The sequence below is a fragment of the Lepidochelys olivacea genome, assembly GCF_965140295.1.
Source record: "Lepidochelys olivacea isolate rLepOli2 genome assembly, chromosome: 7".
Taxonomy (NCBI): domain Eukaryota; kingdom Metazoa; phylum Chordata; order Testudines; family Cheloniidae; genus Lepidochelys; species Lepidochelys olivacea.
Genome location: NC_140417.1, coordinates 46,011,493 through 46,027,694, shown reverse-complemented (window position 1 = coordinate 46,027,694; position 16,202 = coordinate 46,011,493). Strand labels below are relative to the sequence as shown.

The 16,202-nt window shown below is 41.2% G+C and overlaps 1 protein-coding gene across 2 annotated transcripts in view; it reads right to left on the bottom strand.

Moving 5' to 3' along the window:
* The window catches only part of DOCK3 (dedicator of cytokinesis 3), a 585,745-nt gene that overhangs the window by 177,852 nt on the left and 391,691 nt on the right, over nt 1–16,202 (bottom strand). For both annotated transcript variants that reach the window (XM_084634267.1, XM_084634266.1), the window contains exons 11-12: nt 7,905–7,965; nt 6,890–7,037 (exon numbers count right to left, since the gene is read on the bottom strand). In XM_084634267.1, coding sequence (XP_084490393.1) covers nt 6,890–7,037; nt 7,905–7,965 — 209 coding nt within the window. The remainder of the gene's footprint in view (nt 1–6,889; nt 7,038–7,904; nt 7,966–16,202) is intronic.

The following is a 16,202-nucleotide window of genomic DNA, read 5'->3' as shown; positions in this document are numbered from 1 at the left end:
GATCCAAGGGTTTGGGTCTGTGGTCATCTATGCAAATTGGTGAGGATTTTTACCAAACCTTTCCCAGGAAGTGGGGTGCAAGGGTTGGGAGGATTTTGGGGGGAAAGATGTGTCCAAACTACGTTTCCCAGTAAACCCAGTTAGAGTTTGGTGGTGGCAGTGGATATTCCAAGGGCAAAGGATAAAATTAATTTGTACCTTGGGGAAGTTTTAACCTAAGCTGGTAAAAGTAAGCTTAGGAGGTTTTCATGCAGGTCCCCACATCTGTACCCTAGAGTTCAGAGTGGGGGAGGAACCTTGACAGTCCTAGAGCCCAGTCTCCAATCCAAGCCTGAAGATCTACACACTGCAATTAAACAGCCCCTTAGCCTGAGTCCCACAAGTGCGTGTCAGCTGACACAGGCCAGCCATGGGTATTTAATTGCAGTGTAGACATACCCTGAGACAAGCTAAAGCTGTCAGGCTCCAGCCAAACCAGAAACACAAAACAAACTTTTGCTCTACTCAGGCAACAATTCTTTCCCCTGTGTCTATACACGCTTCTCCCCTAGCTGCAAAGGAAAAGCTTTCTCCCACCCTCAGCCCCAGACAACTCCTAAACAGTAGAAGGTGCCCACGCTAGATCTCAACCCAAGCTACTACTTTTGCCACAAGGCTGTTTCCTACACCTACTTTCACCACAAATTCACCTCATTCATTCTTTAATCAAGGGTTTACAAGAAATCCTTTCTTTATCACATAGTCTCTTCTCATTTTCCCACCCACAGCTTCCTCTACACTGGGAGCACCACCCTGACTGCTGATATGAGGCCTTCAGACTGTTCTAACTTATGCTGAGGGGATCTGTCCATAATACACCAGTTCCAGGATTGGGGAATGCAATGGTGGCTGAGAACACTGCGAATCTTCCATGAAGGCATAAAGAGTATTGTTAAGCCTGAACTTCCTTTAGTATATGAGGAAGAAAGGTGCAGCCCAACTGTCTCGGAGTGGGGAAAAGGTCAAGATCCAGAAACAGAACACTGTTCTATTAAAAGGCCTGCACGGTGTGTGTAACACAAGAATAAGGTAACATTCAATTAAATAAAAAGTGGAAAATTCAAAACTACTAAGAGGAAATGTTTTTTCATACAACATGTAGTTAAACGGTGGAATTTATCGCTAGACAAAGTTGTTGAGACCAAGAAATCAGCAAAATGCAAAAAGCAATTGGATATTTATATGGATATCAAGAATATCGAGAGATGTTGTTATTAATGAAAATATAACTTTTGGAAGGGATATTAACTTTGTACTTCAGAGCTTAAGACAATCACTAACTAACAGAAATCAGGATGAGACTTATATGTGGGTCAGATTATTCCACATATGCCTGCTGCAAGGTTCTTAACTCTGGTTCTGACCATTTGTAAACAGAATACAGTACCAGATGGACTGCTTGACTAGATGGACTGCTGGAACACAGAAATTCTATGTCCCTGTGTGTGTTAAGTTAAACTTAAAGGACCTGGGAGGATGCACCCAAAGAGTAATGATGGAGCAAAATAGGTTAACAAGCTCACTCGTTTAACTCTTTAACTGCAATTTAAAAAAAAGGAGGAATAGATAGATAATGAGATATAGACCTTTCATCTTTAGGTCACTGGACTGAATCCACCCCAAGTTGATAGTGACTGAAAGTTAGTACCATCTAGTGGCATCTATAGTATTTGCAATGGATTGGTAGTGTCAGTCTAACTCCTAGCACACAGATATCCACATCATAAAATCTCCACCAAACTGGCCAGCTTGATAGTCTGGGCAGAGAGACATAAGAATGGCCACGCTGGGTCAGTTCAAAGGTCCATCTGGCCCAGTATTCTGTCTTCCGACAGTGGCCAATGCCAGGTGCCCCAGAGGTAACGAACAGAACAGGTAATCATCATGTGATCCATCTCCTGTTGCCCATTCCCAGCTTCTGGCAAACAGGCTAGGGACATCATCCTTGCCCGTGCTGGCTAATAGCCATTGATGAATTTATCTAGCTCTTTTTTGAACCCTGTTACAGTCTTGGCCTTCACAACATTCTCTGGCAAGGAATTCTACAGGTTAACTATGTGTTGTATGAAAAATTACTTCTTTTGTTTGTTTTAAACCTGCTGCCTATTAATTTCATTTGGTGACCCCTAATTCTTGTGTTATGAGAAGGGGTAAATAACACTTCCTTATTTACTTTCTCCACACCAGTCATGATTTTATAGACCTCAATCATATCGCCCCTTAGTAGTCTCTTTTCCAAGCTGAAAAGTCCCAGTCTTATTAATCTCTCCTCATATGGCAGCCTCCATACCCTTAATAATTTTTGTTGCCCTTTTCTGAACCTTTTCCAATTCCAATATATCTTTTTTGAGATGGTGTGACCACATCTGCACATAGTATTCAAGATGTGGGCGTACCATGGATTTCTACAGAGGCAATATGATATTTTCTGTCTTCTTATCTATCCCTTTCTTAATGATTCCCAACATTTTGTTTGCTTTTTTGATTGCCGCTGTACATTTATTGGATGTTTTCAGAGAACTATCCACAATGACTCCAAGATCTCTTTCTTGAGTGGTAACAGCTAATTTAGACTCCATGATTTTATATGTATAGTTGGAATTATGTTTTCCAGTGTGCATTACTTTGCGTTTATCAACACTGAATTTCATTTGTCATTTTGTTGCTGAGTCACCCAGTTTTGAGAGATCCTTTTTTAGCTCTTCGCAGTCTGTCTGGGACTTAACTATCTTGAGTAGACCAAGAACCATATGACACTTTTGCTCCAGAATGGCCCCTTATGGCCAAGGTTGAAACTGGCTAGTGACCTTAGGGCCATGCAAATGTACACAGCCACTCTTCCTGACCCAGATGCATATGGCTAATGCAGCACCCAGAGTGCTTATTTCCCAACAGCAGTTCTGTCTGATTCTGCAGTCAATGGGGCCAAATGATTTCCCCTTTTCTCTCCATGGAAAAGTTAACTTTATGCACAACCTTCTGGCTGCCTGGTCCATTCAGGGAATTAATTTAAGCTGTAAAGCTGCAGCCTGAAGGGTGGGGTGATGGTGGCTGTGGAAACAGCATATAGACAAGAATTGGCCATTCTGGGTATGCAAAAGTGTGAGCACCTGGTCATAGGTAGGGAGGATCTGGCTAGGTCACTACATGTATTACTAGTACTTCACATAGAATTCTGAAAAGAAACTTATGGGAGCTCTGTTGAAGCACAGAAGTAGTTGGCAGTGTAGGGAAGTGCCTAACATGCTTTATCTGATTTGTGGTTAAATAGAGGACTTCAGTTCCCAGCGCTGTCAATTCAACATCTTTCATAAGTAAAAAAATTCATTTAAAATTTAGAAAAGAAATTAAATAATTGTGAGGTCTGAGGGGTAATCTGTACCATGTTAAACAGTGATGTTTATGAGGGTTACTGCAATATGAAAGAAATATAAGTATCCTATAATATAGACTATATAAAATGTAGGTCAAAAGAAACAGTATACACCACAAGAGAAATGACAACACTGGATGCTATGACACATACTTCTAGGTACAGTGTAAGCATCAATTCAATTATGGTATGCCAGCCCACGTAGGGAGTAGAAAACAATAAAATCCACCAGTAAAATAGTGAGGATTCCATCAGGATACTACATCTGACCCTGCAACTTTCGTATTTTTTACTTTAATATTGTATAGTGCTTTATTAAAAAAAAAAAGCAAACAAAAAAACCAACCAAAGTCTCAATGTACATTTAGGATAAGACTATGTTTAAACAGAGTGCACAATTCTTCATGTGAAATTTTAAATTCTAAATCCTGATACTTTTGAAGAGAAAGATAGAGCACTTCATCCTGTACTACTGGTGGTGTCTCTGCTAAATGAGGAAGAAGAAATTAGAATTCTTATCTTCAAATCTAGCTTCCTTCTGGCATTCACAACTTTCTAATAGATACATAAACTGCTGATAGACTGAAAGGAAGGTATACAGTTTAAAGTATACAATTATACTATGGTTCCTAAAGTTATATTATGCCATTATAAACGCAGACAATGCTTTAGGGCCAGATTTTCAAAGATATTTAGGTGTCTAAAGATGCAGGTAGGAGCCCAGTGTGATTTTTCAAAGCTGCCTAACTCCCATTGAATGTATGCACCTAGGCACTTTTGAAAGTTCCAGGTGCCTAAGTCCCAATGGGAGTTAGGCAGCTTTGAAAAATCCCACTAGGCTCCTATGTATACCTTTAGGCACCTAAATATCTTTAAAAATCTGGCCCTTAGTTACTAATACAGATGAATAGCTTTTTGTCCTGAAGTGGGCACAGTGCACAAGAACACAAAACTGAATCTAAACAAAAGGTATTTGAAAAGACACACATGTCTGAAGGAGAAGTGCACCAGTGACTGAATCTGCTTTAATGGAAGCTGGCATGAGCTACTGCACATTTTCTGTTATTTAAATGGGTGGTGACTGTGAGAACTGATGAATATTTTCTCACTTGTTTCAGAGAGCAAGTTGTCCAGAAGAAATTTTATGTTTGCCAATTTTCAGCATCCTTACTGAATGCTGCAGGACCATCAGCTGCTAAACAGTACAAAAGCCTTACTTTGTTTGACACCTAAACCTCTGACCCAACACAAGATCCATCTATCATTTCTCCTACAGCTAGTGTTAACAGAGCCCTTCAACAACAAATGCATGGCATAGCTTGTACAGACTGAAAGTACATGTAGATTTCAATCCCACACAGATCTACTAAAGAATTTCAGAACTGCAAGCAAATCACTTTGAAAATAATCTGAATTTACTGCCATAATTCCCAAACCAAACATATATTTTAATCTCTATTAATGCTCCTAAAACAAGAAAGCACCTTCAATCTTGAAAATCTGAGTATTTTACCTTTTAAAATTAAAAATATTTCAAACTGTAAACCTTTGAAAGCAACAGCTAAAATACTAATCCTTGTTATTGCAAAACAATCTATCAGGGGCGAAAGAACAGCTCACGGTTGCTTTTAAGGCAATTAAACCTGCCAGCATGTTTTCAAAAAGTCTGTCACTCAAACACTAGTATGAAATGGAATTTGAATATTGATGGGAATGTGCAAGTAGAAGTAAGTCTTGGGTCAGGTGTGTGTGGGTATTTATTCACTAATCTGATTAGCATATTTCAAAAGATGAAGGTAAACTACTAGTGGATCTCCTGTGCAAAGTGACAGTCTATGAACAATCCCAGTACACCGAGGAAATAACTGGCAATGTTCTCTGTTTAATTAACCATCAGAAAGCAATATTGATCCAATAAAGCAGCCTCTGTGAGCAGTTGTGAATAGAAGCCAAACAGACAATTTCAGTTTAGCCTGAAGAATCTGACAGATTTATCTTAAGCAGGTCAAAGGCAGATGATGCCACTGAAGTTAAAGCTAGAAGTAAACTGCATATTAAAGGTTCAAAATAAGATGTCAATATACAAACTTGACTGAGCAATAGAAATATGCTTGAACTTTTCATGCTTTTCCATCAGCAAAGTCTTCACTCATATTATGAAAGACAGTCAACATTTCAGTCTTTAACCCAGTGGTTCCCCGGCTTTTATTTATATGCGATAGACTGGTCTATGGGCTCCATGGAAGCCCCCACAACCCTTTATGGCATGGCAGGATCTCTGCTTTTTTCTGTCCAGTCTCTCTTTTTTCCCCTTAGTCTCCCTGTTTACATGCTTTTTTTTACCCCTTCATCTCCCCCCGCCTTTTCTGCTTTCCATTTTCATACATTTTTGCTCTCTTATGTTTTGCTGCCTTTTCCTGGCCACCACCCTCCTGCCTGTTTCTCCCCTTACCAGAAGTGGGGGTGTCCATCAGAAATCTGTAAGCCTGGACACATGCTCCTGAAGACGTACTCTTTTGTGGGAGCAGAGACAAAGCTTCAGCTGATGATGTGCTTCTTAAAACTGTAGTCGGGTATGCATGAGTGGCTCCTATAGCCATGTGCATTAGGAAACAGCCTCAAGTGCAGGGAGGGAATGTAGTTTTTCAAAGAGATGCCAAATGATTTAGTCACAGCAGCACTATTGTAGTGGACATTCAGAGTGGATCTATGGTCATGCAGCTTTCCCCACCCTTACTGCTCCTTTCCTCTTCCCTGCACCCCCGTGCCCAAACCTAGACTTCTCTCTCTCTCACCCCCAGATCGCAGAATGCTGCTTTAGCCATTCTTTAAGCTTTTAAAAGTTACGCTTAGTAGCACTGAGAGCAACATCAGTAAGAAACAGGAAAAAGAACAGTTTATGAATTCTCCCCAGTGATATATATTCAAGGAATATTCCAAAATGTGTCTTCTTGTCATGCAACCTGGCTGAAACATCATATCTTTAAAATGAAGCTGCATGTAGTTTTAGTATATCTCCCTCAGGCTCACTAGCTGTCTTGCAGCTGTACGAAAAAGCAAGGGTAAGTAGAAATTTCCCTGCTCATGCTCTCCCCCCTCATCCCCAAGTTTGCTTCCCTATGAAAAGAAACATCTAAAAAGTGGGGTACAATGGTTATTCTTTAAAGAGCTCAGCATTAGCATCAGCCAGCTAAGTAAAATGAATTAGAAGGCTGGAGAATTCATCAACGTAAGCATCACACACTTGCACATTTCTGTAAGAGATTTATTTAGATTATTTGTTTGTACGCATGAGAGCAGGTCATGCTAACCTGTCAGGGAGAGGAACTCACAAAAAATTATAAGTCCTTTACATGTCATTTATAGCTCAGTGCTGAATCTCTGGTTTGTGGCACATGCGTATTCATGTAGTATTAAGACACCTAACCTATACTAATCGCTCACTCAGTTTCTTTCTCCCTCTGGTGAGTTACTCACGTGTAAACTTTGAGAACAAAATCTTTTTCTTCCTTTAGTTCAGAGATTGATTGAAGTACATCCATGATGCTCAATACTGCACAGCCATAGGGGCGACGATAATGTAGGTGGGAGGGGCCTTTTTTGGAATCATTTAGCAGCATGCGACCTGAAACAGACAGCTTGGTTAGCAATTAACATGCAGCTGCTCTCTCTGCTCCTATCTTTCTGTTGTCTCTATGTGAGTGTGTATACATACATACAGTATAAACTACAGTACAGAACTGTCTGTGTCCCTCTTTTCATATTCTTCTATATATGAATTATGCAGTCAATTGTTACATAGAAACTTTTTAACTGGGCCATTTCTGTAGACTGACTATTATTCTGATTAAATTATTGTCCCATTAAGAGATGAGATTTTTAAACAGCCTGAAAAAACTAGAAATAAAATACCGTACATTACACAAATACAAGAAATATTTACCTGGCCTCTTCTCAATTAAAACACCGATATCTTAACACCTTGGCATTGGCTAAATGCATCCCCATTAAGCAGGTTTTTTTGCTAACAGTGTGTCTCAAAAGCTGCTATTGCCATTTATGGTCACTGGGCACACAACAAAAAAGAGTTCCCTGTATTTATCCATCTGCAAATGATTTATAATTCTGAATGACCAGGTACGCTGACATCCTCTCCAAAAAGTGAGCTTTATCTCCCCCTTTCCTACATCTTGTGTGCAAAGTTTAGAAGGGTACACGATAAAACTGATATCTTCTCTTTCCAAATGGGTATTTACCCAAGTCTTGTGTTCCAGATCAAGAAAATCACTGTCTAGCAATTACTAAAATGTATTAACACTTATGTATAATGCCATGATTTGAAATTCTGTTTCTACAAAGAGGTAGGGTCTGTGATGGAGCTTTCTAACTGGTTAAATTGATCACAGCGTCAATTCAGTATAAGATAGGTTTTAAAAATATTTTTCATTTTGAGCTAATATAAAAAAAAATTAGTTAGCAAACCATACTGTACCTATTCGAATTACATGTGCAACTATGTACAAGTCTCTCTTCGTATCCTTGCTGCTGAGATCCTAACAAATTGGAAAAAAATAGAAGTTGAAACAAATAACACAACAAATAACAAATAACACAACTTTTGACCTTAAAGAAGGTCTGCAAAATACTCGTACAAACACACCCCACAAATAATAATAAATAATAATATTTTTCACGTATTTAACTCCTTCCATCTTTAAATCTGATTTACAAAGGTGGGAAGGTTATGGATGAAGAAAAATTAGGCACAGACAGGTTATGTTTTGGCTAGCAGAGTTCTATAAAAGAAAAAACAAAAATCAACTGTCTACCTTGGTGAGGAAACTATGTTGGAACTCTGTCAACAGTCATTTTCAAACATGTATTTAACGCTTTGATCCTAACACACCCTACTTGAGATGAAATCTATGAGCTGCAGTACTACACAATATTAGGAAATTAGGCAGCTCTGCCGCACTGCCCCGCACTGTCTGCTAGCCACTTGCAGGGCATCTATATGGAATCCCATGCATGCATTCATGAGGCATTATGTCTTGTTCCAAGACTCCTCCGCTGACACATCCTTTGGGGCTGTAGTTTTACAAGCAGCCATACTCTGCATCCTCACACTCTCCTCTCGGACTACTGCTTGTCAAAACCCAGAGTGGAATACACACAGGAACCACCACTTGAAGAAGAAAGGGAAGTTACTTACCTGGTTGTAACTGGAGCTCTTCGAGATGTGTGGCCCCTATCTGTATTCCACTACCCACCCTCCTTCCCCTCTGCTTCAGATAATGATTGGATTCATGGTAGAGAAGGAACTGGAGCAGTGGTCAGTTCACCCTGCCCCTTATATTCTTGGTGCAAAGCATGAGGATGGCAAGGGCGCAGGAGCGGACCAACGGACACTGCTTGCAAGAATTCTCTCTCTCTCAGGCACATGGAGCACATGCATACCCACAATGGAATACACACAGGGACCAGTACTCAAAGAAGAAAACAGTGTCTAAGAGTCATTTAAATAGTTGTCATTCATGGAATATTTAGAAAATTATGAGGTTTTGGTTCTGTTACTATATTAAATATAAAAAAGTCATAGTAATACTAAAAGGAGAAAAAGATACCTATAGAGATTCTAAATAAAATTGTAACTTAACTCATCCTTATTGTTCCTAGTAAGAGGGAACAGTCGTCTCACTTCATTTGATGACCCAAGATGAAAAAACCCCAGGCATTTTACAATCACTAGACTTAAGAAGATGAGAACAGGATGTTGTAGTAGCCTCAGTTCCAAATCTAACAGCTATGAGGCTTATGTTTGACCCTTAATGTTATTTTAATATAACAGCTGTGGATTCAAATTTTTCATGTTTTCTTTCCCTTCAATTAAACTATGGCCTCCATCCTAGTGATGGTGGCATACTCCGAAATGTTTGAGTGAGGAAATGTTTCAGCATTATTAGGTTTGCTTATACAATAAGGTGGCTTGTTCTACTACTAAGTTTTGTAAAATATAAAAAACTCAACTTCGTTTCTCAGTAGCAAATTTTCAAAATGAAATCACTCCTAAGTCAAATGACACTAAAGCCATTGTGAAAAGAAAAGAAAATAAAAGACACTTTTTAGTAAAGGTAAAGGTGGAGAAATTCTGATTTTGCAATTTTATAACTTAAAATCAATTTAGAGAATTAAAAAAGGGTTGTTTTTTTTGTTGAAAAGAAAATATGAATCGTACCTGTCACCTTGCATGGAAGATTTCTGTCCTATGTAATTTGAGAGAGGAAATCTCAAAAATTGAGGTTTATGATAGCAATGCAGACAGACAGTGAAATATAGAAGTACAGCTAAAATAAATGCATATGGACAGCTACACTTCTAACGACAGCAAAGATCATATTTTATAAGCAAAGTTCTAAGAGAAAAATTCTGCCCTTTACATATGTGGCCATGCATGCCGAGTGGGGAGAAAGAGGGACGGGGAGAGAGGGAAGGGGAAGATGTCAACCAGAGCTGTATTTCCAGCATTAGTCTCATACTGCTAGCACAGTGCAGGATGGTTGAAGGGGAGCTATAAACTGATGGGGATATCTTGCTACTTACTCCTTTGAAAAGAAATAGTGTATTTCCTTGGCTAGAGCATGCTGCTTATTGTAAATATCATAGAATCACAGAATATCAGGGTTGGAAGGGACCCCTGAAGGTCATCTAGTCCAACCCCCTGCTCGAAGCAGGACCAATTCCCAGTTAAATCATCCCAGCCAGGGCTTTGTCAAGCCTGACCTTAAAAACCTCTAAGGAAGCTCCGGGAGGGAGCGGGGAGGAGGGGGAACAGGGCGCACTCAGGGGAGGAGGCGGGGAAGAGGTGGGGCTGGGGTGGGGATTTGGGGAAGGAGTCCAATAGGGGCAGGGAGGGGGCGGAGTTGGGGCAGGGACTTTGGGGAAGGGGTTGGAATGGGGGTGGGGCACGGGTGGAGTCGGGGCTGGGCCGGGGACAGAGGGGGGGTCGAGCACCCACTTGTGCCAGAAGAAGTCGGTACCTGTGCTGGCATTTGTCCCTCTGATGTATTTGTAAAGAGCAATCATATATCCATTCAGCCTTCATTTTGTTATGCTAAACAAGTCAAGCTTCTTAAGTCTCCTTTCATAAGGTAAATTCTCCATTCCTCTGATCACCCTAGTAGCCCTTCTCTGCATCTGTTCCAATTTGAATTCATCTCTCAAACATGGGACATCAGAATTGCACACAGTATTCCAGATGAGGTCTCACCAGTGCCTTGTATCATGGTAATAACACTTCTCTATCTCTACTGGAAATACCTCGCCTGATGCATCCTAGGATTGCATTAGCCTTTTTTTCATGGCCACCTAACGTTGGCAGCTCATCCTGTGATCAACCAATACACCCAAGTATTTCTTCTCCTCTCTCATTTCCAACAGGTAGGTCCCCAAAAATTCTTGTTGTTAGTCCCTAAACTCATAACCTTGCACTTTGCACTACTACATTTCATCCCATTTCTATTACTACAGTTTTCAAAGTTGTCCAAATCTTCTTGTATGATATTCTGTTCCTCCTTTGTATTGGCAGTACTTTCCAACTATGTGTCATCTGCAAATGACTTTCCACTTTTTGTGCAAACATCAGTAATGAAAATGACCGATCTCTGAGGAACTCCACTAGTAATTTCCCTCCAGGCTGACAGTTCATGTTTCAGATTGATCCATTGTATTCTCCCCTTTAACCAGTTCCTTACCCATCTTTTGATTCTCATATTAATCCTAATCTTCTCCAATAGAACTAGTAATTTTCCATGTGGAACTGTATCAAATGCTTTACTGAAATCCAGATAGATTAGATCTAATGCATTTGCTTTGTCTAGAAAATTAGTTATCTCCTCAAAGAAAGAGATAAGGCTGTATGATACGATTTACCTTTTGGAAAAACAGGTTGTGTTTTATCCCAATCACCGTTTACCTCTATGTCCTTAACTATTCTCTCTTTCAAAATTGGTTATCAAACCTTACATACAATTGAGGTCAAACTAATGGGCCTGCAGTTTCCTGGATCACTTTTTCTCCCCTTTCTTAAATATAGGTACTATATTTGCTCTTCTCCAGTCACAGGATACGATCCCTGAGTTTGCAGATTAATTAAAAAGCCTTGCTATTGGGCTTATAAATTTCATGTGCCAGTTCCTCTAATATTCTCAGATGGAGATTATTTGGGTGCCCCCATTTGGTCCCATCAAGGTGTTTGAGTTTAGCTTCCATCTCAGATATGGTAATTTCTATTTCCATATCTTTAAGTGTTTTCCCTAGCTGGGTGTAGTCTTCTTTGGTGCATTCCTGAGAGAATCTAGCAGTATAGTTTGTTCCCAAGTGAAGGACTATTGGGGGATTCTTTCCTAATCTCATTAGGATTCTCTTCAGCTTTAGGTCCACATCCTGAATCTTAGCTCTTGGCAGACAGTACAACTTTTTGTTCTCTGGATCAGCTCTGGGGACAAGCCTCTTTTTCTTAATAGGGAGTCCACAGTCACTTAGACCTACTTCTTCCTGGTGTTGGTGTGATCCTCTGTCCATCCCCCTTCTGTTTTTAATGGCTGCAAGTCTTCTTATCTTCTGTTCATCATTCCCTATCCTCCTAGGGCTCCAAACTCTGGCTATCTCCATTGTCTTTCCCCCTCTTCTTATAGGGAACCAGCAGTTCTTCTCTTCTTCCTTGCTCTTCCATTTCTGTTACTGCCTGCCTCTTCCCTTCATTTTTCAACTCACTGAACCTGTTCCTCAGCTCTATTTCTCCTTTGGTAGCCAGTCCTTTCCTCTGCTTTGCTGTCATAGCCACAGACTTCTACTGGCCACTCCCCTCATTCAGCAGTCTACCCTCACAGTTCTCTGGTCCATCATGTATCCACAAGTGTTTAGGTTTCCCTTTAGCCTCCTGTCTCCTTCCCTCCATTATTCACTCAAATACTCTTCAATACTCAATCACAGTTTCTAGCGGCATCTCCAAACCATGGATCTTCTCTTCCATCAAACCACTCAGCCGGAACTTCATAAAAACAAAGCACCTTTCAGGTACCCACTCCAGAATGATATACATCCTGCAGATTCTACCTCCAGTCATTTTCAACATCTCTTCCATTTTTCAGTTCTGTAGCAGAACTGCCTCTGTAGCCTCACTTCCTAAGCTCCTGTCAAGAAGCAAAAACACCCCACAAAAATACCACTCATGCCCTCCTCCAAACTCTGCCTTGCAAATTCCCCCTCAAATTCCCATTTTCAGTTCTGTTTGCTAGGTTCTGTGCTGCCTCTGCTCTCTAGCTAGCAGATCATGCCTCTTTGGGGCTGTGGAGTGTTGGCCAGCATTGAGGCTGCATAAAATTTTCCCAGTATTCTCTCTCTCCTGCTGCATAGATAAGGGGTAAGCTTTCTAGGCTCTCTTTACTGTCTCGTGCACCAGTGCAGCATATGGCAAGATTTAGCCTTGTGTGTCTTGGAAAAAATGAAGCTCAATGATAAGAAGGGATTTTGTGCAGTTTTAATCTTCACAGCTATCATTAGCGCACCTTCAGCCAGTAAGGTTCTTCTATTCCCCAGTGTTCTGGGGATGCTTATCCTGCTAACGCTGTCTCACACCGGGATTAAAAATTATAGACCAACCCTGGTAAGAAGTGTTTGTGTGTTGTTTTTGTTCAGTTGTGCCTCATGCACACAGAGTATTTGTGAAAATGGAGTACAAATGTAAAAGCAAGTTAATTCACCATATTTTAAAATATCAAAATTATGGATAATTATTGTTAGAATATTTAAAGCACAAGCTCCCATGTTTTCACTTGCTAGAAGTACCCACTGCTTAAATACTTCCTTTGCTTTGTAATTTTCCCTTTGAGAAAGCGTGCGGTGACATCTTTGACAAGCAAAGAAACTCATAAACAGGCCAGGGACACACAACTGTTCTCAGTCTTCCTAGACAGTGAAGGGCATTTGAGAACATGCATCGTTTCTTAACAAACCCTTTACTTTTCAATGTGATCATAGAATCATCGAAGATTAGGACTGGAAGAGACCTCAGGAGGTCATCTAGTCCAACCCCCTGCTCAAAGCAGGACCAACACCAATTAAATCATCCCAGCCAAGGCTTTGTCAAGCCTGACCTTAAAAACCTCTAAGGATGGAGATTCCACCACCTCCCTAGGAAACCCATACCAGTGCTTCACCACCCACCTAGTGAAATAGTGTTTCCTAATATCCAGCCTAAACCTTCCCTACTGCAACTTGAGACCATTGCTCCTTGTTCCATCATCTGCCACCACTGAGAACAGCCAAGCTCCATTCTCTTTGGAACCCCCCTTCAGGTAGTTGAAGGCTGTTATCAAATCCCCCCTTACTCTTCTCTTCTGCAGACTAAATAACCCCAGTTCCCTCAGCCTCTCCTTGTAAGTCATGTGCCCAGCCCCCTGATCATTTTTGTTGCCCTCCACTGGACTCTCTCCCATTTGTCCACATCTTTTCTGTAGTGGGGGGCCCAAAACTGGACACAATACTCCAGATGTGGCCTCACCAGTGCCGAATAGAGGGGAATAATCACTTCCCTCGATCTGCTGGCAGTGCTCCTACTAATGCAGCCCAATATGCCATTAGCCTTCGTGGCAACAAGACTGGTTGTATTTTCTAATTTGACCTTGAAAAGTTAACATTACTAGTGTTTAGGTTTTACATATAAGGGGACAAACCCTTTGCCTAATTAAAGTATTATATGGATGATATTCTGAGCAGATACTGTAATAGCTACAGCTGTACATGTTCATTACTCTATTTGGAGAAGTAGGGATTTATAATTTTATTATGGCAAATTGATTTATACGGGGACTATTTTTCAAGGGGAAAATGTCAAAATATTGGGGAGGAGTGGGGAAACATACTTACCCTCTTCAGCTCCACAGAACATACTAAAAACATTAATACAGCCCCAGGGGCTGCAGGTCACAGCCAGACGGCATAGGACCTCAGTGCAGATGGCCCTGAGATCTTCCAGGTTTGAGGGTGGCTTTTTTGCAAGGGGAGAAAATACTGCCTCACCCCTGACAGGAGAATGCAAGAATATCTATGAGGAAATCCTCACAGAAATTTCCAGACAAAAAGTCCCCTTCTCCTGGCTTTTAATGTAGGAGGGGACAATCTGAGCCAATTACTTATTTGTGTCCCATGGAACTGAAGTGATTTGTTGAACTGCGCTCTCAATATTGCCTCTGCTCTAGGTGTAAACTATTCCTGCTATAGAGCTGACATTTTCAAGTGATGTTGGTTGACAGACAAAAAGAAGTAAACCAAAAGACCATGCTAATTTAATGCTTCATTACGAACACAGGTTAAAAAAATGTTAGCCAAATGGAAAAAAAAATTTCATTAAAAAGAATGGTTATTTAACTTTACAATACCAGTGGTTCTTCAAGATGTTGTCATCCCCTCTCTCTGATCGATAAGTAGTGCCCCAACTGGAAGGAGGTATTAATATTAAGAATTCCTAACTGCCACTACCTAAATAGTGATGTGATGGGGCACCTGGCCCACACTGGTCTCTAAGGGGTTAATAGAACCCTAGGGAGGCTGCGCAGGAGGCAGCCAATCAGGACCAAGTGGGCCCTTATAAAAAGGGAGCTTCAGGGCAGTGGAGCCCTGTTCTCTGCTGGGAGCCCAGGGAGGAAGGAGTGTGTTTCTGGAGGGCTGAGAGAACTGCCAGCACAGAGAAGTGTTGCTAGCAAGGGCCGGGGGAGTGAGAGACAGTTCCTGGATGGCTGCTGGGGTTTGCAGGCTGAGGCCCTGAGGCAAGGGCAAAGAGGATGCTGGTGCCATGAGGAAGTGGACAGACAATTTGCTTCAGTAGCCACAAATGGAAGTAGCTGAACAGTGGACTGCAGGTCCCCTGGAGGGGGAGCACAGTGTGTGGCATGGTCAGAGGGCTGTATCGCTGAAAAGGACGCCATGATCCTTGGAGAGACATGGGTCCTACAGCAGGAGTGACAGCGGTGAGGCACCACCTGAAGAGGGTGCAATAATATGCAGAGCTAATTCCCAAGACAGCCAGCTGGAGGCACCACAGTGGTGAGTGAACCCCGTTACAAGTTACTTAACACTGCCCTGCCAAATTTGGCATCTGATCTTGTGGCCAAGTCAAGGGCCTAGTACTGAACCAAAGTAAGGAAATTACCCTGCACATTTCGGATATGGGGATGTTTCTAAAGCATGGAGAGGATGCAATTTGCACTCTAGTGAAGTGAGCTTTAATATTTGGAGGAAGAGGTGTACCAGTCCTATAACACCAGATTGAAATACAGTGCATCTAATCTATTTTGGTAGCCTCTGGGAGGAGATGGATTGACCTTTAAGAGCACCAGAGATGTCAAACAAAAGAAACTGAGGTAGTCAAGTTATCAACGTGGTGTCAATAAGACAAAATAAACCCCCAAAGCTCTTCATCTAACAGGAGTCTGCAACAACTTAGCAGACTTCCTAGCAGACAGTCCAGAGACCATTTGTGGTTGCTGATGGAGTGTCTGCTTAGAAATTCTGCTGGGCTGTTGCTCACTCCTGGTAGATGAAGAGCTTTTGGGGTTCATTTTGTGCTACTGACACCATGTCCATAACTTGACTGCCTCCTGACAGAGTGATAAATGGGCACCTCCTTGCTTGTTTATAAAGTATGTTGTTGATTTGTTGTCTATGATAATCTGCAGAGTGGAATTCTGTAGAATAGGTTGGAATGCTATGCAAGCTAAACTGATTACTTTTA